Source organism: Euprymna scolopes, chromosome 9 (genome assembly GCF_053919585.1).
Source record: "Euprymna scolopes isolate OS-2025 chromosome 9, ASM5391958v1, whole genome shotgun sequence".
Classification (NCBI taxonomy): Eukaryota; Metazoa; Mollusca; class Cephalopoda; order Sepiida; family Sepiolidae; genus Euprymna; species Euprymna scolopes.
This window is the reverse complement of record NC_136490.1, coordinates 136282326-136308455: the sequence shown is the minus strand read 5'-3', so window position 1 is coordinate 136308455 and position 26130 is coordinate 136282326. Positions and strand designations below refer to the sequence as shown.

The following is a 26130-nucleotide window of genomic DNA, read 5'->3' as shown; positions in this document are numbered from 1 at the left end:
CCTCCTTCCATATTTACAATGTTTACCCTCTTCCTCTCATGCCCCATTATTTTGTTCCTTATGCAGTTATCGCCAGACGTCACAGCTCTAATATGTTACCTAGCACAATCTCTCCTCTTCTGATGAGAAGCACAAGGATTCGAAATACCTAAGTATAAAAAGCATACTTATCCTACACTTCTAATTGTAGTAATATCCCTATTGAATCAACAATTAAATTTACATGCATTAGTATATATTTTTATGCTGTCGTTTTTTTTTTAATTCTTTATCTTCTATATAAGCTCCACCGTGGTTCTGTCAAAAGCTGGCTACATCAACCACCTTAATTCACAAACTCTTGTTCAGGTCAACTTTGTGCCTATTAGTCCGAACCAAGCGATCTGTTTAATATGCTGGTTTGAGAAGACATATGATTGTCAGAGGAATACTCTCCAGCCTTTAGAGGAAGTCAACTCAGTGGAAATTCCCCAATTTGCATGTCACATCTGCTTCAAAATGTGCAAATCTGCGGCGGGACTGCAGAGTCATTTAAGATGGCATGGGTGACGAGATGAGAACTCAATGTGATGGTAATCATCTGGAAAGATGCAGCAATCATTATCTATATATATAAAAATGTAAATGTTGGTTTGTTCTAAACGAATAAAACCATATTTCTACATTACCAATTTATTTGAAATTTTCAGACAACCCATTTTTAGAGTCGAGGTATGTTTTTATGTTCTTAAATTAAATTTACCTCGCGAATTATTAAAATTAAAATATTAAATTAAATAAATATTTTTTTTTAACCGTTACTGCGAATCTATTCTGTTGATAAAACTGAACTTCCGGTTTGATTAATTTCACAGCCACGAATTGACGAAAGATTTCATTTTCTGTTTAGTAAGTAAAAATAAAACAAAAAAAAACATAATTCATTTGTTTATCTTCCATATTTTTTAATTTACACATTTTTTCTTTATTATATGAGGCCAAAAAATAGTTTGTCGCTTGCTTTTTGAGTTTTTTGGAATAAAAAAAAACACGATTTAAAAAAATAGCGCGGATCACGGATCACTCTCTGCATTAGCACCGAAAAATGTTACTAAACATTTATTAATAATTTCTCACTTTTACAAACATTTGATTTTAAATTTATTTTTAAATGACGACTTTTATCGACTTTTTTTTAAAAACATCCCCCCCCCAATGGTGTTTATTAGCCCACCCTCCAAAAGTGATGTTTATTCCGGAAGCTGTTCTTAAGATTTGGAGGTTGGGGGATGGGGGGGGGGATGGTGATTCCAAGGTGGACCTAAGCTAAAAAAAAAAAAAGTTTTTTATGCGCACATAAGCAACAATTTTTTTATTAACTTTTTTTTTTTTTACTTTTTTATTTAAAAATTAGTAAATTTTAATTGTAGCGTCTACCCCGGAACTAATTTTGACAGTGACATTGAACATTCACCGTTTCCGGAGAGCTCCAAGAAAAAGACAAAAAAATTCGAGGAGTCTATTCACGCCGCTTCTTACCCGAACGAATTTTCTAAAGAAAATTAATTTATCGTTTCATCCCAACTTATCGCCAAAAACATTTGACCAGTCTGGATGGATTTCTTCTTCTTTATTTTCGGACTAAAAATAACACGAGTGTGATACACCAGGGCAAATAAATTCACACCTATTATAACAAGCTAAGTCTGATTATTTGTTTTTAATTAAATTTTCGGGTATGTATTACTGTACACATAGATTCGAAAAAGTTGTCAAAAAACAAGTATATAACAAAAAATGTTATTAAAGGCAAGATAAGTTACTTTTCTACCTAACTGGATATATTTTTTGTGTTTTTATTCAATGTAACATATTTATTCAGCTCGAAAAACATACAGTGTTTACCAATGTATTCGAAAATTCAAGATGGCGTCTCACACCCTCTTTAACACCGTAAGTTTGGAAAAAGGTGTTATAAATAAAAAACTATACAAAATACTATTAAAAACCCGCCGAATATATGTCAACCTATGTCATGGTAACATATATTGAGCGAGTTTTTAACAGTATTTCATCCGGTTTTTAACTTAATTTTCCTTAATCAGTTTATCATCCTGAAAAAATCCCTCAAAAATGGGGATGAAACGTTGATATTTTTATATTGCTATAGGTCTTTCTTTTCTTTGTCCCATATATATATATATATATATATATATATATATATATATATATATATATATATACATATAGTTATGCAGACACATGTTTCATAAGTTTATTAGTTATAAGCATAGCTAAAACCTAACAAGATTCGAAACTGGAACCCCAGAGACTGAAGTCTAAAGCTTAACCAGTGAGTAGCATGAAAACATAGCAAGTAAGTTACTTAAAACTTTGGTATTTTATTTCCAAGTAAAATCATCAGGTCAATTGCGTGAATTTACATTTTATGATTGTTTTTATAGCTGACCAGTATAACAAACAAACAAAAATGTTAATTAACAAAGTCAGAGGTTATAATCAATGAATAAATAAATTTTCCGTTGTGTAAGTATCTATATATCTATAAAAGTGAAAGTGTCTGTCTGTTTGTCTGTCTGTGTATGTGTGTCTGTCTGTCTGTGTACATTTCCCTACATAATAACTCTGTCAACTTTCAGTCTACAGACTCGAAATTTGATATACAGGGCATTAAGATTTGGGAAAATCTTTGTAATCCGTTTTCAGCCAGAAATTTGGCTGTTAAGGGGTCAAAGTTCAACGATTTGACCTTTGAGAACTCTACCAAACTCCCCAACTAATTTTGGGTATAAACAATTGAAATTTTAGATATAGGTTCCTTGGACATGGATCTAACTTAATAACTTGATTTGAGCACAAAACAAAAAATGTTAAAGGGTCATAATAGGGGTCAAAGTTAAAAAAAAATTGACCTCTGTGGTCTCTATCAAATTATTCAGACAATTTCTGGTCTAAACATTTGAAATTTTACATAAAGGATATTCAGAGATAGGGCAAGCTTTTAATCGGTTTGGGTCGAAAATTATAGCTACCAATATATAAATGTACGTATGTATGTTTGCATTTCTACAGGGGAGGGTTGCTATTTTCGCCAATATTTTCGAAATTTATCCCCTCTTTTCAATTGTCTAGCTTTAATTTAAACCTATGTCACTTCCGGTTTTGCGGTGGTCGTAACAGCAAAGACGTCACGTTTTTTTCCATTCTTTTCCTCCTTCATGGTATGAGTTCGAGCCTGCTTTCCTACTACCACTTTTTTTTTTTGTTCTCAACACACACCTCCAAACACCTGGGCAACGCTGGGCATCCATGCTAGTATTCAAATAAATCCAGAGGTTATAATAACTGTGTGTGTGTGAGAGAAAGAGAATATCTTTCCAAACGCTTGGAGTATCGTGTTGCCAAGTTATTAAATTATTGGAAAAACAAAATAAATATCAGACAGTGCTTACTGGAACATGCCATTAACAGATTCAGAAGTTGTTTCGGTACTTGTAAAGATTGGTGAACCAACGCATTTCAGATGAAAACATTATTATGTACCTATTTACAATGCCTCCCCACGGGACAGAGTTAGACACCAGGGTCATTTTTTAACGTGGAGAAAAGGTACAAAAATAAAAATTGTCTTAGTCATGAAGGATTTCTCCTCTACTGAAAGAGAACGAGAAATGGAAGTGCCGCATCTGAAGAACAGATGTGTAATGTCAAAATTAATATAAATTCTGAAAGTTACATAAAATAATCCAGTAGAACAAAAAATCATCCACAATTGCATTCTTTTTAAAAATGGCAGATTCTTAATTTAAGTCAAGGGAGATAAGTCAGTTTGTCATACTGAATTAGTCACACAGTTCTTCCACATTAAAACATACAATAAAATACAATAATTCTATTTTTACATGAAATTATTTTTCTACTGGATCATTTTTCATAAATTTTGGAATTTATACTAATTTTGACATGACATGTAAGTAACATAATGCTTTCACCTGAAATGTGTGCATTTAAAAGATCACCAATCTATATTTCCCTTTCTTACCTGACTGGTAGATTTGATTGATTTCTTATCCTTGTCAGGTGAAGCTGTTCTGATTTCAGGGACACTAAAAAAATAAAAATTAAAAATGAACATTAAAAAATAAAAATAAAAAAATGAAAGTTAAAAAAATTAAAAACAAGAAACTATAATTTTCCTTCATCTCTCCAATTAGACAGGGATAGTATTAAAGAGAAATAGAAAAATAGGTCATTTAAGTCTTCCATAACTATAAAAGTCTGATCCTGCAGATCATCCCCCTTAACCAAGTGCTTTTAAAAAGGAGACTTTGTTTGGCCACACTGTGCACTGCAACATAGGAGTTCCTTCATAAAACGCTTACCCTAAAACCATTCTAGGTTTGGCAAAGGCGCCTGGGAGGCCAACTGAAGACATGGTTACACACCATGAAAACCGACATCGAACCTACCTCTGGTTTACAGATCTAGTGTTCACCACTGGTGCCGGGATTGTTTGCCCATAACTGTCTTGACCACTGCTGATCATTATGTGTGGTCTACGTCCATCCGGGGTGCTATGTGTTCTATGAGAGGAGCCACCTCAAGCCATAAAGTGAAAGTTATAAAAGTTTGCTTTGGATAAGTACATGCTTGCAGAGATTATTAGACAGGATTAGTGCTCAGGAGAGATGGACAAAAATTATAGATTATTTGAACCATCTGTAATTATAAAAGTATGATTTTTTTTTTTTAATATTTGTAAGGTGTATCGACTTATGTTATTGGTTCATTTGAATGCTTCCTTTATTTTGTCCTTTAGTTCTTACATTCCATGAACGATATTCTGACAAAAAGGGAAGAATTGTTGTTTCGTGAGTTGGAATCTATCCATCGAACACTTATCGTTTTTTACCTATAAGGCTTAGAAGAAAGATCAGAGTGTTGGGATTGGGAGAGGATCTTTGATAGTAATTGTAGGGGATCTAGTTGGCATATTCAAATGTTGACCTTTCTCATTTCCGGTAAATGTGATAACTGAATGGAGAGTCAGAGTAATAAATTGGTCAAAAGAGTTGGAAAGTCGAATTGATTTATTACAGATTATTATCCTCATCTTTATTAAATGTTGTTTCACGATGTTTCGGCCAACTATTCCTCTGGCCTTCATCATCAGGTGGTAACCACGACAGGATAGAAACTCCGAATCTCCTAACTGCATTTTCAGCAATTACTGCCATCCATAGTTGTTACCGTCTCACCACGATTTGGCCAAGTAAGCCTCTGGCTGGCTTTGGGTAGGATTGAAACCGCTATCTTCAGACAATGTTCATCTGGAACCATAGAGATTCAACATCTCTATCCACTGCACCATGGGCCCCGAAGGGCGATCAAGGTTGGATTTTTTGGTCTTATAAATCCACGTTTATTTATTATCTCATCTTCCATGGTTGGGTCGGGTCCGTACCGAATGGTATATATATATATATATATATATATATATATATATATATATATATATATATATATATTGATATGTAGTTTGCTTGAAGCATTGTGTGGGATAGGTATGTAGTAGAGATTTAGAAGGCTATCACAATGCAAGGAATGAAATATAGTCGTTGTTGGTAAAAGAAGACGAGAACAAGTGGCAATTTACAAATCAATAAGTACATACATATATGTCTATATATATATATATCTATATATATATATATATATATTTATTCAGTTGTATTAGGTAAAAATGTCTTACTTGTTATGTCTGCGACAATATTCATTATTAATTTCAGAAAAAAATTCCCTTTTCAAATGGTGGACGTAACAGATCAATTCAAAGCATGCTAGATGATGGAGCGGAAGTTGGATAGCTGTGTGGGGCCTCCGACAAATGTGAGGAGGGGATTTATGTATGGTCTGATTAGGTAATTAACATGTTCATATTTTTATTTATTTTATTTATTTTTTTTTTTAGTTTATAACTTATTGCTTAAGCGTGAGCGTTTTTTAATTTTGTATGTTCTCTATTTTGTTGTCTTTATTATTGTTATTATTATTATTATATATTTATTTATTTTTCTACTGATATGTGGGATGCCTTGGTTTATTTAGGTCACGTAAGTCGCTAGTAGGCTGCGTCCGGTTAGCTTTTGAAGGATAAAAGTAAGGGTGGGATGTGAGAGAGGAGGGGAGGTGGGGTGCGGTGTGGTGCACTCCCAATCGGCTGCTGAGTGTTTAGGTTAGTGTTGCCAGGAGTAGGAAGATAGGTGGGAAGGGGGCACTGGGGTGACATTCCTTGGGATTTGTTAATTTATTTATTTCCATAGAATTATAAGTGGTAATAGATGGGATTTTTTTTTTTTCATTTAATTCTTTATTGTTGTTAATTTATTTGTGTTTGTTGTTAGTGTTATTATGGTTTTAATAGGTGGGTTAGCTTAAATCAAAGGGTTTTTTTTTAATTGGTTTATGTTACTTCAGTTAGCTATTTTTTATTATTATTATTTTGATTTTAATATATACTGCTGTTTTTTACTTATTTATTAAATTTCATTTTTTATTTTTTTATACAACAGACTGGAGCTCGGATCTTCATTCATTACATAACTTTACATAAGGCTCCCATCAAAGACTTACAATTACAACCATAACCCATTAGAACAGGTACACCGCTCACACCTCAACTCACAGTCCAGATAGGACCTTACTACAAGCCCCCTCCCATATAAATTATACATATAAAAAAAATAAAAAGAAAAGAAATTTAATAAATAAGTAAAAAACAGCAGTATATATTAAAAACAAAAAAATAATTAAAAAAATAGCTAACTGAAGTAACATAAACCAATTAAAAAAAAAACCCTTTGATTTAAGCTAACCCACCTATTAAAACCGTAATAACACTAACAACAAACACAAAAAATTAACAACAATAAAGAATTAAATTGAAAAAAAAAAAAATGTCCCATCTATTACCACTTAAAATTGTATGGAAATAAATAAATTAACAACTCCCAAGAAATGTCATCCCAGTGCCCCCTTCCTACCTATCTTCCTACTCCTGGCAACACTAACCTAAATACTCAGCGGCCGACTGGGAATGCACCACACCGCACCCCACCTTCCCTCCTCTCTCACATCCCACCCTTACTTTTATCCTTCAAAAGCTAACCGGACGCAGCCTACTAGCGACTTACGTGACCTAGATAAACCAAGGCATCCTACATATCAGCAGAAAAAAACTAAATAAATAAATAAATAATAATAATAAAGACAACAAAATAGAGAACATACAAAATTAAAAAAAGCTCACGCTAAAGCAACAAGTTATAAACTAAAAAAAAATAAATAAATAAATAAAAATATAAACATGTTAATTACCTAATCAGACCATACATAAATCCCCTCCTCACATTTATTCCGAGGCCCCACACAGCTGTCCAACTTCCGCTCCATCATCTAGCATGCTTTGAATTGATCTGTTACGTCCACCATTTGAAAAGGGAATTTTTTTCTGAAATTAATAATGGATATTGTCGCAGACATAACAAGTAAGACATTTTTACCTAATACAACTGAATAAATATATATATATATATATATATATATATATATATATATATATATATATATATATATATATAGACATATATGTATGTACTTGTTGATTTGTAAATCGCCACTTGTTCTCGTCTTCTTTTACCAACAACGACTATATTTCATTCCTCGCATTGTGATAGCCTTCTAAATCTCTACTACGTATATATATATATATATATATATATATATATATATATATATATTTTTTTTTATGAAGGCCAGAGGAATAGTTGGGCGAAAGTTCATGAGACAACAACTAAGAAAGATGAGGATAATAGTCCGCAATAAATAAATTAATAAATCATACTCATCTCAATAATGAATTCCAATTAAAAAATATATATAAAATTCTGACCTGTTGCTCTAATTAGATTTCAAGCTATTTTAGTTATTATGGCGAATATATGAATAAGCCGGCAGTGATATAACGAAGCCATTTACTGCCAAGGGAGATGTGGTGGCATGGCTGAAGAAATTGAGGTTGGTAGCAAAACTTCAGAAGGTGGATCATGTGGCGAGCCTGCTCCTATTGTATCTGGAGGGGAATGCATTGGTCTTTTACTTGGAGATAGACAGAGTGACCAACTGGAGATGAAGAGGATAGAGACCCAGTTAAAGGAGTTAGTGTAATGCCACCATCAGCAGGTCCTGAGCACAGTCCCTACCAGGTTGGAGAATGCATGTGGGTGAAGGCATTATTAGTCCACACTATATCTTAGTGAATGCGATGCCCCAACATGTGCCCTTTTGTCAGAAGAAGATTCTGACAGCATAACATCTTCAGAGAGGGGGTCAGAGAGTTTGGGATATTACAATGTTACAGAGTTAGACAATTTTCACGAGGCAGAAGTAAAAACACATGCTCTCAAGGAAGCCCACAGTTCTCAACAGTTTTGCAAAGGGTCACCCAACAAAAACAACCAAGATGATGCCTGTCTGATCATGAGGGAGAAGTGTGATAATGGTGTGGAGAGTCATAGCAATAAGCGGCCATGGTTGGCATATTTCTGCTGTAGAGAAGCACTGGCGCTTGGACCCGAAACTCTTCTGATACAAAAATAATATGTATGCAAATTTAGATGCTGTTGAGAGTTTGAGGTGGCAGTATAAAAAGGCAGATTTTTTGGATATTGTCTTGTTTGAGTTTGGTTTTTTTGTTAGTTGAGAGAAGAAGAAGAAGAAGAAGAAGAAGAGTTCTACTGCTGCTTGGGTGAATAAGCAAATAAGTCTTGGAAAGAGAAAAGACTTTTGTGCTGGCCAAGTACAAGAAAAGAGACACAGAATTGGTGCAGCGAATCCAGAGTTAAGAGGAGTTAGTGAGAAGGAGTTCTGACTCATATTTCTTATTAGATTTCAGTAACAAAGTAAATAAATATGATCAGCACAAATTAAACACCATGCAGCAGCAGACATGAACTCTAAAGGAAATAAGACAAGTCACAGAGTGCTATTACAAAAGCAACCCAAAACACACCAACACATTCCTTTAAACATATAGGACACTAGAAAATGTACCCGGTGTTGCCTGGTATTAAACGTAACGGTAAATTCCTTAAAACAAATTAAGTAAAAAAAAACAAAAAAACAGAAAGAAACTGAGACATGTGCATGCGAGTATTATGTTTTTTTCTAAACAGTTTGCTTCTTCTAAGTAAAAAAATACTCTAGCTAAGATTGAAACCAAAACCTATAGTCAAGTATGATTACCATTAGACTAGCTTGCCATAATCTTGAAAAAGTGCTTGCAAACCTTGTGAAACAGTTGACAAACAGATAAAAATCCAATAACCCCCGCAAGTACCAATTTTTCAATTTTAACCCCTTAGCAGCCCTTTTTTCCAGATGAAAATGGATTAAAACGTTTTCCACCTGTCTGAATATCCAATATACCAAATTTTTAGTCTGTAGATGAAATATTTGTTGAGTATATAGGTTGAGAAGTGTCCTCAAACACACAAACATTCTCACTTTTATAGATATATAGATAAGAAATCTACGTTAATTAAAATATAATATTATATGTATTTTACAACTGGGCAATGCCGGGTAGCTTGTTAGTAAGAAATAAAAAAGAAAAGGAGGAAAAAATGTTGGCTTACGGAACATTCAATGGATTCATTGTAGAAATTCTTGATTGTGAATAAGCTTTAAAATGTGCTTGGATTTCTGTGCCTTTTAAAATGGTTGACATTGTTGGTTGTGATTTTCTTTCTTGAGAGCCGCTAGACAGTTCCAATGTCTTTTCCTTGTAGGAACCAAGTGGAAAAGTATGGCTTTGCAATTCAGTTTGGAGGTTAGAATTCTTTAACTGAGAGGCAGATGTAGCATCTTTCTGAGAGCCTGGGAGTGTACACTGGGAATCCTCTTTTTCAGAGGTTTTGCCAAAAGTTTTTTTTTTTTCTAGCAGGCTAGGAGAACCTTTTGGCAAACTAGAAGGCATTTCTTGAGAATCTTTCTTAGAAGGTATTAAACTTTCAGAATTCTCTTTCTCGTATTCAATAGATACATCTGACAGGTTTGCCACCTTTTCTGACAAATCTTTTCTTTGAGAACTGAGTAATGAATTTTGACCATTCCCTTTTCGACACAGCTTTGAATCAGTTACAGATTCTTCTTTCTCTAATGGAGGCATTACACCTTGGGAATTACTTGCCTGTGATGCAGTTTGGGATACTTCCCTTTGTGCAAATGATGACAAGCTTTCATTCTGAGAATTTCTGGATTTTTCTTCTTCGAGTTGTTCTCTCTGCAAGATAGGCATCATTTGTTGGGAATTTTTGTTTTGTGAATGTTCTGACATATCTTGGGAGTTCTTTTTCTTTGAATTAGTTGATAAGTCTTGGAAACTTTCTCTCTGTGAATTACCAGAAATTGCTGCTGGGTTTTTTGGTTCTTGTAATGTCGGCGTCACACAACGGGAATACTGAGATGAAGTTGGTATATTCTGGGAATGTTTTTTCTGAGAATTGCTTGATTTGTCTGCAGTATTTCCACTCTGGGAATTGGAATTCTTATCTTGTAAGTAATCTTTCTGAGAACAAGTAGGTGAACCCTCTTTTGGGGAATTAGAAACCATTTTCTGAGAATCAATTTTCTGAGAGCTCGGATCCACATTCTGAAAATTACTCTTTTGGGACTCAGCATAAGAATCCTCAGAGGAACCATCCTTTTCAGAAGTGGAAGCTCTATTTTGAGAATATCCCTTTTGGGACTCAACATGATAAACAGATTTTTCGGATCCTGTCTGGAGGCAGAGATGAAAATCTTCCTTTTGAGAACACAGTACATTTTTTTGAGAGTCAGCATGGGAATCTTCTTTCTGAGAAATAGTTTGGCTCACAAATTTGGAATCTTCTTTCTGAGAACAAGGGTCTCTCTTTGGAGAATACGCTGTTTGGGACTGATGATTGGAATTTTCTTTATGGGAATCAGGTACCCTAATTCTAGAACATGCTTGTTGAGATTCCACATTCGGATCTTCTTTCTGGGAATCAGGTATCCTTATTTGAGAATATACCTTTTGAGACTCAACATTTGAATCTTTCTGGGAATCAGGTACCCTCATTCGAGAACATGCTCGTTGAGACTCTACATTAGGATCTTCTTTCTGGGAATCAGGTATCCTTATTTGAGAATATACCATTTGAGACTCAACATTTGAATCTTTCTGGGAATCAGGTACCCTCATTTGAGAACATGCTTGTTGAGATTCCACATTCGGATCTTCTTTCTGGGAATCAGGTATCCTTATTTGAGAATATACCTTTTGAGACTCAACATTTGAATCTTTCTGGGAATCAGGTACCCTCATTCGAGAACATGCTTGTTGAGACTCCACATTTGGATCTTCTTTCTGGGAATCAGGTATCCTTATTTGAGAATATACCTTTTGAGACTCAACATTTGAATATTTCTGGGAATCAGGTACCCTCATTCGAGAACATGCATGTTGAAATTCCACATTTGGACTTTCTTTCTGGGAATCAGGTATGCATTTTTGAGACAATCGATTTTGGAACTCAACAATTGAATCTTCTTTCTGGGAACTGGGTTCCTGCTTTTGAGTAGATCCCTTTTGAAATTCAACATGAGAATCCTCTTTCTGGGAACGCCATTTTTCCGAGTGAACAGAATCCCTGTCCTCTGAAGACAATCCTATATCTTTAGATTTCGCTTTGTAAAACTTGTTAAATAAAATGGTTGAAACATCTTCCTGAGAATCTGGTAAAACATCCGGAGAATTTATCTTCTGTGATTCTTTCGTTTCTAAGTTGTCCACTTCTTCAGACGGGACAATCTTAAGACCAGTCACTTTCTCTTGGGATTTAACTTTGTATTTCGTGGATGATATTCTTTGGGATAATTCTTGTTGGGAAGATGCAATCATTCCTACAAGATTTGGTTTATGAGATAAACTAGATGCGCTCTCTTCATAATTGATTTTAGAGAATTCATCTTTAGAACCCATAGAAACTGACTGAACACTTGAAGGTATAATAAGTTGAAATTTCACTTCTGCAAACAAGAAAAAAAATCATATAATTATCTAAACATTAAAAAATAGTATTCATTAAATGTTGATAAATAATTAAGGCAAATGTTTGTTCAGATGCATCTCCATAATCTTGGAATTTTCTATGGCCTAAACATATAATAATGAACTGAATTTAGCATAATCTAAACATATAATAACACTAAACATAAAATAATTAACTTGTCAATGGCCTAAACATGTACTCATTAACTGAACATTGGATAACCTAAATACAAAATAATCAACTGGACTTTTGGACCATATAATAACACTAAATCTATACATCTATAAAAGTGAAACTGTGTCTCTGTACAATTCCCTAGCAAATAACTCTATCAATTTTCTAGAGACTCGAGATTTGACATAAGCAGTATTGAGATTTGGGAAAATCTTCTCAATCAGTTTTCTGCCAGAAAATTAGCTGTCAAGGGGTCAAAGTTCAACGATTTGACCGTTGAAAACTCTACTAAACTCCTCTGCCAATTCTGGGCTTAAACACTTGAAATTTTAAATGTAGGTTACTTGGACATGGATCAAACTTTTAATTTGATTTGAGCCCAAAAAAATAAATGTTAAGGGGTCAAAATTTTAAAAAATTTGACCTCTGTGGTCTCTACCAAATTACTCAGCCAATTTCTGGTCTAAATATTTGAAATTTTACATAAAGGGCATTCAGAGATAGGACAAGTTTTTTAATCGGTTTGGGTTGAAAATTTGAGCTGCCAAGATTTGACCTTTGCAGTGTCTAGCAAACTACTCAGCCAATTTTGGGTCTAAACATTTGAAATTTATACATAACGGGTATTCAGACATGCTGCAGATTTGACAATTCCTCCATCAATTTGAGGTCTAAAGACTTGAAATTTTAGATGTAGGTAACTTGGACATGAATAAAACTTTGTATTTTGATTTGAGACCAAAATAATAAATGTTAAGGAGTCAAAATTGGGGCCCAAGTTTTAAAAAATTGACCTCTGCGATCTCTACGAAATTACTCAGTCAAATTTTGGTCTAAACATTTGAAATCTTACATAAAGTGTATTCAGAGATAGGGCAAGTTTTTTGAACAGTACATAGGGATAGAGTCCAAGAAAAGCCGGGCTGAACTGCTAGTATAAAATAATTACTTGACTTACCCATAGTCTAAACATATAATAATTAACTAAATTTTCCATAGTCTAAACATATAATAATTAACTAAATTTTCCATAGACTAAACATATAATAATTAACTAAATTTTCCATAGTCTAAACATATAATAATTAACTAAATTTTCCATAGACTAAACATATAATAATTAACTAAATTTTCCATAGTCTAAACATATAATAATTAACTAAATTTTCCATAGTCTAAACATATAATAATTAACTAAATTTTCCATAGTCTAAACATATAATAATTAACTAAATTTTCCATAGTCTAAACATATAATAATTAACTAAATTTTCCATAGTCTAAACATATAATAATTAACTAAATTTTCCATAGTCTAAACATATAATAATTAACTAAATTTTCCATAGTCTAAACATATAATAATTAACTAAATTTTCCATAGTCTAAACATATAATAATTAACTAAATTTTCCATAGTCTAAACATATAATAATTAACTAAATTTTCCATAGTCTAAACATATAATAATTAACTAAATTTTCCATAGTCTAAACATATAATAATTAACTAAATTTTCCATAGTCTAAACATATAATAATTAACTAAATTTTCCATAGTCTAAACATATAATAATTAACTAAATTTTCCATAGTCTAAACATATAATAATTAACTAAATTTTCCATAGTCTAAACATATAATAATTAACTAAATTTTCCATAGACTAAACATATAATAATTAACTAAATTTTCCATAGTCTAAACATATAATGATTAACTAAATTTTCCATAGACTAAACATAAAATAGTTAACTAAATTTTCCATAGTCTAAACATATAATAATTAACTAAATTTTCCATAGTCTAAACATATAATAATTAACTAAATTTTCCATAGTCTAAACATATAATAATTAACTAAATTTTCCATAGTCTAAACATATAATAATTAACTAAATTTTCCATAGTCTAAACATATAATAATTAACTAAATTTTCCATAGTCTAAACATATAATAATTAACTAAATTTTCCATAGTCTAAACATATAATAATTAACTAAATTTTCCATAGTCTAAACATATAATAATTAACTAAATTTTCCATAGTCTAAACATATAATAATTAACTAAATTTTCCATAGTCTAAACATATAATAATTAACTAAATTTTCCATAGTCTAAACATATAATAATTAACTAAATTTTCCATAGTCTAAACATATAATAATTAACTAAATTTTCCATAGTCTAAACATATAATAATTAACTAAATTTTCCATAGTCTAAACATATAATAATTAACTAAATTTTCCATAGACTAAACATATAATAATTAACTAAATTTTCCATAGTCTAAACATATAATGATTAACTAAATTTTCCATAGACTAAACATAAAATAGTTAACTAAATTTTCCATAGTCTAAACATATAATAATTAACTAAATTTTCCATAGTCTAAACATATAATAATTAACTAAATTTTCCATAGTCTAAACACATAATAGTTAACTAAATTTTCCATAGTCTAAACATATAATAATTAACTAAATTTTCCATAGTCTAAACATATAATAATTAACTAAATTTTCCATAGTCTAAACATATAATGATTAACTAAATTTTCCATAGTCTAAACATATAATGATTAACTAAATTTTCCATAGTCTAAACATATAATGATTAACTAAATTTTCCATAGTCTAAACATATAATAATTAACTAAATTTTCCATAGTCTAAACATATAATGATTAACTAAATTTTCCATAGTCTAAACATATAATGATTAACTAAATTTTCCATAGTCTAAACATATAATAATTAACTAAATTTTCCATAGTCTAAACATATAATGATTAACTAAATTTTCCATAGTCTAAACATATAATGATTAACTAAATTTTCCATAGTCTAAACATATAATAATTAACTAAATTTTCCATAGTCTAAACATATAATAATTAACTAAATTTTCCATAGACTAAACATATAATGATTAACTAAATTTTCCATAGTCTAAACATATAATAATTAACTAAATTTTCCATAGACTAAACATATAATGATTAACTAAATTTTCCATAGTCTAAACATATAATAATTAACTAAATTTTCCATAGTCTAAACATATAATGATTAACTAAATTTTCCATAGACTAAACATATAATGATTAACTAAATTTTCCATAGACTAAACATATAATGATTAACTAAATTTTCCATAGACTAAACATAAAATAATTCTTTTAAAATGTCATAAATTTTAGCTATAGAGTTCGAATTATATTTTGAATTTTTGGTTTACCACAAAAACCCATGTAACATCTGCAGATATTTTTGCAAACATAAGAACTACAGTTGGGGGTGTGTTATAGCTTCTAATTTTACTGGTAGTTCAAAATCTATAAATATTTATCATTGTGTCATTAGTATCGACAATGGAAAATTAAGTTTTAACCAAAAACAAACAAAAAAACAATTGAAAGAATTCTTTTTTGCATTGGAAAATAGGCATAATTTTTTTTGATTCTTATACCAATTCCGATACCCAGAAGTGTTATGATTTTTCCATTTCCCAATTCTGATTAGTCGTTTCAACACTGATGCTAAATACCTAAAACTGGATTATTATGATAAACATAAACAAACAAACCTTCATTGCTGTTGTCTTTTGGCGTTGCCGGACTTTGTGAAATGCTCATTTTGCCAGATAAATTACTCCGCTGAGAAATTGTCTCCTTAAAACTTTCATTTTGCGTGTTCAAACTAAGATGCAAATTGAAATCCTCACCCTCTGAAATAACGTCGGAATTATCTACAAAAAGAAAACATACAACATTCATAAAACTACTAACTTAACTCGTTTGGCTTTATTGACAAAATTGAATAACAAGAGCTTATTGACAATATTCAAGTCGAAGGCTCAGACATGGTCACAATCAATATCACAATAAAGTGCAATTGCAATCACAAAAGACAAAACAAAACCATAAATCAATATACAAAACCATAAATCAATATACAAAACCATAAATCAATATACAAAACAAAGTATTATCAATAATCAAGTAGATTATAATTATAAAAAAAAAATAATTCACCTTTAAGTGTATCCATACTGATATGTTGTGTATAACGCTAAGCATTCAACAACCACTTGTTCTAGTTGGTGTCGGTTTATAAATATGAGCTATCTGCTCATATGCAAATTATACTTAATTTGCATATCACTACATCTCCCTATAACGAAGGGGCTTTATGCCGCGAGTACTTCTACTTCTTCTCGTGCCCTCCTGAATATCTTCCTTTATCTCTTTCCTTTTCCTCGGAGATCTAGATCTATCACGTCTTTCCCTATAATCGCAGTGTTCCTCCTGCATATTCTGATCTTCCTCTTCTGCCTTGTCCCATTCTATTTCTTCCTCTTTTACCTCATCCCTCTCTATTTCTTCCTCCGCAGTTTCATTCTGCAGTAACTCTTCTGTTACATCAATAATGAGCAGCTCTGAAGGCATTTCCTCATCCGATTGTTCTCTTTGGAATCTTATTTGGTCAGCATGAGCTAGAACACTGTTTCCATTTTCTTTTTTTAATATTGCAGTATTATGTCCTTTCTGCATAATAAATTCTCCTGTCTCAGCTTCCGTATTCCTATTTCTTTTGTACCACATCTTTTGATTTGTAGCATATGATATAGTTAAAGGGGACCGTAATTGTCTGCCCATTAAGGCAGATGGACTTTCTGACCTGCCTGCATGCGGAATTGTTCTATAACTTAGTAATAATCTTGGTAGGAAAGCATCGATTTTCTCCTTCTGTTGTATACATGCTTTTATGCCCTTCTTTACCATCTGAACCATCCTGTCCATTATCCCGTTACTTTGAGGGTAGTAGGGAGGAGTCTTGTAAGGTCTGCATCCTATTTTTCTTAACCATTCATGCAAATCAGCATTCACAAATTCTGCCGTGTTATCCGCCACCAATGTTCTCGGTATCCCATTTCTCGAAAGTATTACTCTTAATATTTGTTTTACGATGGTACTTTTTTTATCAGGTACTCTCACCACTTCAGGCCAACCTGAATATGCGTCTACTAATATTAATAATAGTCCTATCTCACTGACATAGGCATGATCCATGTGTACTCTGCTCCATGGTTCTGCTTCTTGGGGCCACACACGTGTTTTCTTTTGCTTGAAATTCCTGAGTTCTGTACATTTTGTGCATCTTTTTACATAGTCCTTTACATCTCTTGAGTACCCCCACTAAAATGCTTCCAATTTTAATCTTTGCGTAGCTGCTACTCCACAATGTACATCATCATCATGTACACTGTTTATAACCTGTCTCCTCTGTGTTTCTGGGGGAACTACCAAGTCTCCATTACATATTACCCCGTTTTCTATAGTCAGTTTAGGTCTTATTTCTTTGAATGGTCTTTCAGCCATTGAGCAATTTCCCCAGCGATTCTCTTTTATCCTCAACACTATTCTGTTTAACATTGGGTCATTTGTAGTTTCAGTAGCCATTTTGTCTACAGACATTACATCGATTCTACAAGGTGCAGGAATGTGTCTTCAAATTCCTCGTTGTTTTTGTCCTTATCCTCTCTATAAAACCTCAATCTAGATAAGACATCCACGTGCGGTATCTTATTCCCTTTAACATACTCAATGTCAAAGTCGAAGGCCATCAGTCTGATCGGCCAATGTAATATTCTTGACGTAACTTTCGGTAGTTCTTTTCTTGGGTTGAAAATAAATTACAGTGGTCTGTGATCACTTTTCAACAAGAATTTTTTCCCCATCGAGAACTGTCTTGCTTTGTCCATTGTCCACACTATGGCTAGTGCCTTCCTTTCTATATTAGAATATTATTTTTTGGTGTAACTACTTTTAGAATTTTCTCTATTAGTGCTTCATCTGGAGAGATCCCTTCCTTTGATATTGTGTAACCCAAAAATGATATTTCATTACTGTTGGTTACACACTTTTTTGTATTCACTGTCATGCCAGCATCTCTAAGCCGGTTCAGTATATTTTTAGTTTTTTTCTTTAAATCATCTTCATTTAAATCTCCAACACATATATCGTCTTGATAACAGATGGTATTTTCAACATTTCCTATTACTTGTTCAATAGCTTTTTGAAAAATTGTACTTGCTGTTTTTATGCCATACAGCATCCTTTTCCACCTTAACAGGCCTATAGGTGTGTTTATCGTCGTCACTTCTTTAAAATTATCATCTTTGGGAATTTGATGGCAAGCTGATTTTAGGTCTATCTTCGAAAACACTTTCATTCCAGCAAGTTTATATAAAGCTACTTCCACATTCGGAATAGGGTACAAGTTGGCGCAAACTTTATGGTTCACCCCTATTTTATAATCTCCACAAATTCTCAAGTCACCGTCTTTTTTTTTAATACGACAATGGGTGATGCCTGAAAGGGCAGTTTCTAATAAATCTTCCTTTATTAAGTTTCACAACTTAGCTATTACTAACGGTAATAAATGCACTGGAACTTTTCTCGCTTTGTAGTAGGAGGGGGGGACATTTTCTTTTAATTTCAGGCTAGCTTCATAATTTTTTAATTTTCTTGTTTTTTCCATTTCTATCTCATTAATCAACTTCGTTGAATTTAGCTTAGGTGAGCACTTGCCATGAAAATAACGATAGAGGGTGCAAGGTCAGGAGAGTAGGGAGGATGGGGAAGGATTTCATAACCACACGCCCCTGCTTCTGATCTGGTGACATGCGAGTTGTGGACCGGAGCGCTGTCCTGCAGGAGGAGGGTACCTTTGCTGATCTTGCTCCGCCTCTTGATTTTGATAGCTTCCCTTAATTTCCTCAAAAGTGAAGTATAATAAGCTCCTGTAATTGTGGTACCCTTTGCCAGGAAATCTGTCATCACTACTTCGTCCTGGTCCCAGAAAACTGTGAGCATGACCTTGCCAGCGGAGGGCTGCACCCTTGCCTTCTTTGGAGGTGGTGAGTCCAAGTGCTTCCACTGCATTGACTGGGCTTTGGTTTCTGAATCATAGTAGTCGACCCAGGTTTCATCCTGTGTAATCAGTCTTTTGAAAAACTTTGACTCATCTTCTTGGCACATCTCCAAATTTATCCTCAAGCACTCGACGCGTTCTCGCTTCTGGAATGGTGTGAGCAACCTGGGAATCCATCTGGCAGACACCTTTATGCATATGCAAATGGTTATGAATGATAGTTTCCACAGACCCTTTACTAATCTTGACATCTTGGGCTATTTGGCAAATAGTAATGCGCCGATCTTCCAAAATGGCAGCCTCAACTTGACGGACAGATGCCTTATCAATGGCAGAAGGAAGGGGCGATCAGGTCTGGGAGCTGTTTCCACAGACTTCCGGCCATGTTTGAATTCACGATGCCAGCATTTTACAAGGTCATATGATGCGGCATTATCACTATAAGTTTCTTTCATTTTATCCAAAGTCTCCTGTGGTGTGCGCCCTTTCAAATACAAAAACCGGATCACTGCTCGACATTCAACAGGCTCCATTTCACACCTGACTCAGTTCAAACACCTGTAAAACAGAAATCACAATTAGTTCAGAGCTGTAATTTGCCACATAACCCTTAGAGATATAAATCATTGCACATGCAAAATTTCAGCTAGATCAGACAACTGGAAGTGGGTCAGGGGCATTACTTATTGCACGCCTCTGGTATTTATATTATACTCAGCTATATATATATTATACTAGAGCTGTGGATGAATGATTGGTGAAATAACTCATTTGCATAACAGATGACACACTGCACATTTGTATAGATTACGACACAAATTTACTGTTACAATTATTTGTTTACACCAAAGAATTCCTGGCTTCATTTTAATATTGCTTCATTTGGTAGGATCATTCTTACTTTCACTGCAGACACAATACACAACATTTCGTTTGATGCAGACTGTGGCAATTCATTTTGCATATCAGATTCATGACAGATTGTCACCAGTTTTTTTTTTTTGAGCCAGAATCAGCCAAATTTCACTGAAAGAGGAAAAAAAAAATGCATGTTGCATGGGAGAATGGGAGAGAGCAAAAAAAGTTTTGTTTACAAACGCATTGTTTTCTACTTTTTGTTAACTTAATCAATTTTTTAAAAATTGTAAGCACATTTTTTTGCCCAAATCAGCCAATTTTCATATACTCTTAAAGTAATACTTTGCTCAGACTCCACAGATGTTTTCCGTCATTTATACAATTACCAAATTTTACAGAGTAAATGAAAACAAAATCATTTTACATACCATGACGTGACTGCTCGGTTTCCTTTTTAGATGTTTCTACGAGCGGAGATTTCTCAAGGGAGCCACTCTTTACAACTTGAGATATCTGATATAAAAAAAAGGGAGATTACTCACTTAAAAAACTCAGATTAAACAAAAATGACTGGCTGTGCCCGAATAGAACTGCCATGTAGTTTAGATATTTTTCCCTTTGTTTCATTTTACTTCAGTCAAAATTCTCAGAAATTAAGGGTTCCCTCACTCGGGACTAACACTTGATCTCTAGATGAGATACATAGATGTTCAAATATTCTATTAAATCTTCATTACCATTCATTCAAACATTGAGGTAATAAAGAAATTAAGAATATTAATTTTCCTTTCCCCAATTAACTAATTAAACATAGTAAATCTTTTGGTGCTTGTCCATAATTGGGTCTAAAAAAATTTTGGTACTTGTACAGTTTAATCAAGACATTAAAAAATGAAAATACCGAAAAAAGTTTAAATTGTATGTATCCGTTATAGAACGAAGTTCTCCAAAAAAAAAATTCACTTAATTTCATCAAGTAGTTTTTTTTTTACAGCGGAAAAACACGTTTTTATGAGAGCGCGTTGAAGGCGGCCATCTTGGATTTTTAAAAAATTTGTTTGCATTTTAGAAATGGCAAAGGGAGATAACTCCAGTTAAAGCGCTGACTCCCTATCCCATCTTTAATACTAGCTTTTCTTCCTAAAAATCGAACATTTTGCTCGGTATCATAACAAATTGTTTTTTCGCTGTAAAAATAAAACTACTTGATGAAATTAAGTGAAATTTTTTTTTTCGGAGAACTTCGTTCCATAACGGATACATACAATTTAAACTTTTTTCGATATTTCATTTTTTAATGTCTTGACTAAACTGTACAAGTACCAAAATTTTTTTACAAGAAAAATCTGAAAAAAATCTTTATAATGTACGTACTTGTCACTGCATGAAGATGTCATATTCCAAAAATCACGTAAATCGATCAAGTAGTTTTTTTTTTATTTAAGAAAATCAAATATTATCACACATTTTAGCGAAGAATTGCTTCACACCATCTTGTTTGAGACTGATACGCTACTAACGACACGTGTCGGAAATATAGGATCAACAAGGGCAGACAATCGACTTGGAAATAAAAATGGCAAAACGAAAGGAAAGAAAGTCGTTATGTTAATTTATTATTTTGTATTTGTATTATAAAAAAAGTGTTTTCGACATTTAAGAAAAAAAAGAAAAATATTGAAAAAAAGTAATTAAATTAAGAATAAAATATACATTAAAACAAATAATTGTAAATTAGAAAATAATTGTTATGAGCTGTTGTCTTTTTTTTTTGTAAAAGAAATGAAAAATATTTCAGTTTAATGAAGGAAACTATAGAAAGAAAGAAAGAAAGAATTTTTAAGATTATGGTTATAACCTCTCGCCTAACATTGATGTGTTGGCATTAAATCTGGTTTATATGTGTAACTATCATGGTTATTAAAAAATTGGGTGCTTATTTAGTATTGCACTTGGTTAAAAAAAATACAGAAAAATCTTTATGATGTATGTACTTGTCACAAAACAAAGATATCATATTCCAAAAATAATGTAAATTGACAGAGTAGTTTTTTTTTAATTCAAAAAATCAAATTTTATGAGGAAGTGAGGAGGAGGCCAGGAGTGGCCATATTGTTTTAAATTTTGTCAAAATTCAAGGGCAGCAATTCAATCTGACTACAGAGATTTTGTTTGAATTCAAAATAATTAACACTTTTTAATTGCTTAAAAATCGTAAATTTGATATTCTTAATTAAAAAAAAAAAAAAACTACTAGATCCATTTACATGATTTTTGGAATATAACATGTTCATTCTGTGACAAGTATGTACATCATAAAGATTTTTGTGTATTTTTGTTTTTAAATTAAGTGTAATTCTAAATAAGCACCAAAGATTATTATGATACGTAGAAATTTTTTTACTCATATGAAAAATGTTATTTGAATTTTTTCATAAACAATTGAAAATAGCTGACAATTGGTATACAAAATAAGAAGATGGTGTAGAAGCAGAATAGTTAATAAAGCCCATTCTCCATGTTAAGGATGAGTTTCTGAATAAAATTACTATTTAGAACACTGTTCTTAACACGAGGAGAGCAGTTCTTTGTTAACTATTCTGTACCTTTCTTCTACCAAAGAATGTTCATATTGTTATCACTAATTATAAAGATTTGATTGATAATTGCTACTGTTAATATGAAAAAAAATTGATTTATTTTACCGTAAAAAGAAAGACAAGATACAGATAATAATAGTAATACTACTACCACCACTACTTCTAATAATAATAGGTACTTGTACAGTTTAATCAAGGCATTAAAAAATGAAAATATTGAAAAAAAGGTTATATTGTACGTATCCGTTTTGGACTGAAGATCTCAAAAAAATAATTTCATTTAATTTGATCGAGTAGTTTTTATTTTACAGGAGAAAACACGTTTTTATGAGAGCGCGTTGAAGTCAGCCATTATGAAATTTGTTGAACACGCCATGGGGAGATAACTCCAGTTAAAGCGCCGACCCCCCCCCCATCTTTATTACTACTTTTCTTCCTAAAAATCGAACCTTTTGCTCAGTATCATAACAAATTGCTTTTTCGCTGTAAAATAAAAACTACTTGATGAAATTAAGTGAAATTTTTTTCCAGAAAACTTTGTTCTATAACGAATACATACAATATAACCTTTTTTTGATATTTTTATTTTTTAATGTCTTGATTAAACTGTACAAGTACCTAATAATATAATAATGGCAAATTTGTAGATTAGCATCCTCAGCTTACCTACCCCCACAAAAAAAAAAAAACAGAAAAAATAAGATTCTACATTTTTAGATGATTATGTGTGAACACCTTGAAAAACTTGGCAGAAAGAAAAAGCAATAATTATTTTAGAATTTAGAGTGGGAGATCAGCTTCATATATAAATTTAACATAAAATGATCATCATCTTTGAGCCATCCAAACTTTTTAGGGATGTCCACTAAATATTTTTATTACAAACCCTGTCCAACTGGCAAGGTCCATGCATAATCATTTATAATACTAGACATCCCACAAAAATTACAAAAAATAAAGCGATTACTTGTTTTACAACTGTGCCAGTTGAACTTAGGGTTAGTGGGAAAAAATGCTGTTAGCTTCCCTGAAGTGGGAATCATTTTCTGTTAAATTTATGTGCACAACTAACCCCCTAACTATTCGCTTGTTTTTATTTTTTCAGTGTGTCCATGCGTAATCATCTAAAAAAGTAGAATCTCATTTTGGAGGAGGGGATACTTTTAAATGTAGATATAATTTTCTTTTTAATTTGATAAGCCTCTAAATGTTTTCCCTCTATGTATTGTATCCAAAATTTGATAAACTTATTGCGAGATGTGACATTTTCATCTATATTTTTCATTTGTGCCATTTTTGTCCTATTTATCAACTTGTTCTATTATTATCAGTACCTAAATTCAGTGAAAATAGCTATCAGGTTATCCCATAAGTTCTGTCCAAATTAATGAATAAAGAAAATAAGCGACCAGATGTTATATTTTATTAAAGATTTAACCATCAATATACTTTCCCTGATTATTTATGACTTCCTTTTATTTATTAACAAGCTTATTAATTCCATCACTGTAAAATCCTTTTGGCTTTTATTCGAAGAACTCACAAATGTCAGTTTCAACACCTTTCTGCATTATAAAAGCTGTTCCTTTCAAATGATTTTGTAAGTTACAAAACAAATCGTTGTCTGAAGGAGTTAGGTCAAGAGAACAGGGTGGATGAGGAATTTTCTCACAACCAAGTTCTTTGATCTTTTGTGAGGTGATTCTTGCTGTGTGGGGTCATGCATTGTCCTGATGAAACATCATCCCTTTTCGATTCACTAAAGCACGTTTTTTCCCCCCTCAAATCTTGGTTCAAACACTCTAATTGCTGACAGTAGATCTGAGCATTAATGGTAACAATTCAAATTGGACTATTTTTTGGCAATTCCACCATATTGAAAGAAGAACCTTATTCCCATGAAGTTCTTTTTTCGACTGTGGCTGAGGTCTTTCCCCTTTACCAAGCCATTGTCTACGACACTTAACATTTCGATAAAAGATCCATTTTTCGTCAGCAGTCACAACTCTATCCAAAAAAAGTGAAGCAAGTTGGGGAGAATGGAGAGAAGAGCAGATGTCGACTCGGGATTTGAGACAATTCATGAAGCACCTATTTTCCAAGTTTAAGAACTGACGCACATGCTGGTACAGTCAGGAAAACAAGGAGCAGGGAGGAAATTCTAAAGGCAAGCAATCTAAGGAAAGAAGCTTTTAGAATAGAAATCTCTTGAATATCTGGCAACCTCTACAGTCAAGGGGTGGCACATTGCTGATAGTCGGGTTTATCGGAAGTATTTATGTTGAGAGGATACAAGTGTAGTAAGTTCATCGGAGCACATTAAATGGAAGTACTTGTAAAACAAGCATAGGGATACAACATTGCAGTGATGGGACAGGGGCTGAAGCTTGGTAGATAGTGTGAGCATTATTAGGTTAGAGATTAAAGAAGGAGTGATAAAATGTCAGTTCATCTTGTAATGCATGGAGAAGGGGGGAAACACACATATATGGTCAGTATATATGCTTTTTCCTTATTTTAAAAAGAAGATACCTAAAGTATTTGATTTCTGTAAAATATCTGGAAATAAAAATTAAAAAAATTTTTTTTTTTAAATACAGCAGTAGCAGCGAGGAGGAGGAGGAAAACAAAAATGATAAACCTGGGAAGCTTGTGTATCCATATATAAAAGCTGAAAATTCTGGCTTTCTTTAATGGAATCTTCAACATGTTCCGATGTCATATCCAGGTTTTCCTATAACAAAGAAAATTTGTATATGTATAAACGTTATATTAATATTAGATCCTTTGGAATATAATGACAGATTTATTCATTTATCAAGCATTTTCACCTTACCAATTTGATTCAAGTGGTGAACACCATAGGATGGACAGCTGAGTTGAATTAATTTCAGACAACAGACAAATCAGAGACATTCTTGCATAAGTTGTTTCTTTTGATCTTTTTCAGTTTATCATCTTTTGTGAGAGATTGAGGCCCTATGGTAGCGAGCGAGTAGAGTAACTGGGTATATATGGAATTTGAGCGGCTGGCTAGGAATGCAGCATTGAAATTTAAATAAATACAAATTAAATATTTGGAGCAAATGGGGAATGGCGAAGACAATAACAAACATGGGCTGACCTCCGACATCAAAGAACGACACAATTGTCTAGTAGCAAAAAAAGCTGATCTCGGACGTCAAAGAATGATGCAATTGTCTAGTAGCAAAAAAAGCTGACCTCGGACATCAAAGAACGACACAATTGTCTAGTAGCAAAAAAAGCTGACCTCGGACGTCAAAGAACGACACAATTGTCTAGTAGCAAAAAAAGCTGACCTCGGACATCAAAGAACGACACAATTGTCTAGTAGCAAAAAAAGCTGACCTCGGACATCAAAGAACGACACAATTGTCTAGTAGCAAAAAAAGCTGA

The 26130-nt window shown here is 32.6% G+C and overlaps 1 protein-coding gene across 6 annotated transcripts in view; it reads right to left on the bottom strand.

Moving 5' to 3' along the window:
* Nucleotides 1-26130, bottom strand: part of LOC145284860 (uncharacterized) — a 172066-nt gene that overhangs the window by 92797 nt on the left and 53139 nt on the right. For all 6 annotated transcript variants that reach the window (XM_080133860.1, XM_080133859.1, XM_080133861.1 and 3 more), the window contains 5 exons: nt 25355-25447; nt 20542-20626; nt 15906-16067; nt 9696-12111; nt 4043-4106 (listed from right to left, as the gene is read on the bottom strand). In XM_080133860.1, the coding sequence (XP_079989986.1) occupies nt 4043-4106; nt 9696-12111; nt 15906-16067; nt 20542-20626; nt 25355-25447 (2820 nt within the window). The remainder of the gene's footprint in view (nt 1-4042; nt 4107-9695; nt 12112-15905; nt 16068-20541; nt 20627-25354; nt 25448-26130) is intronic.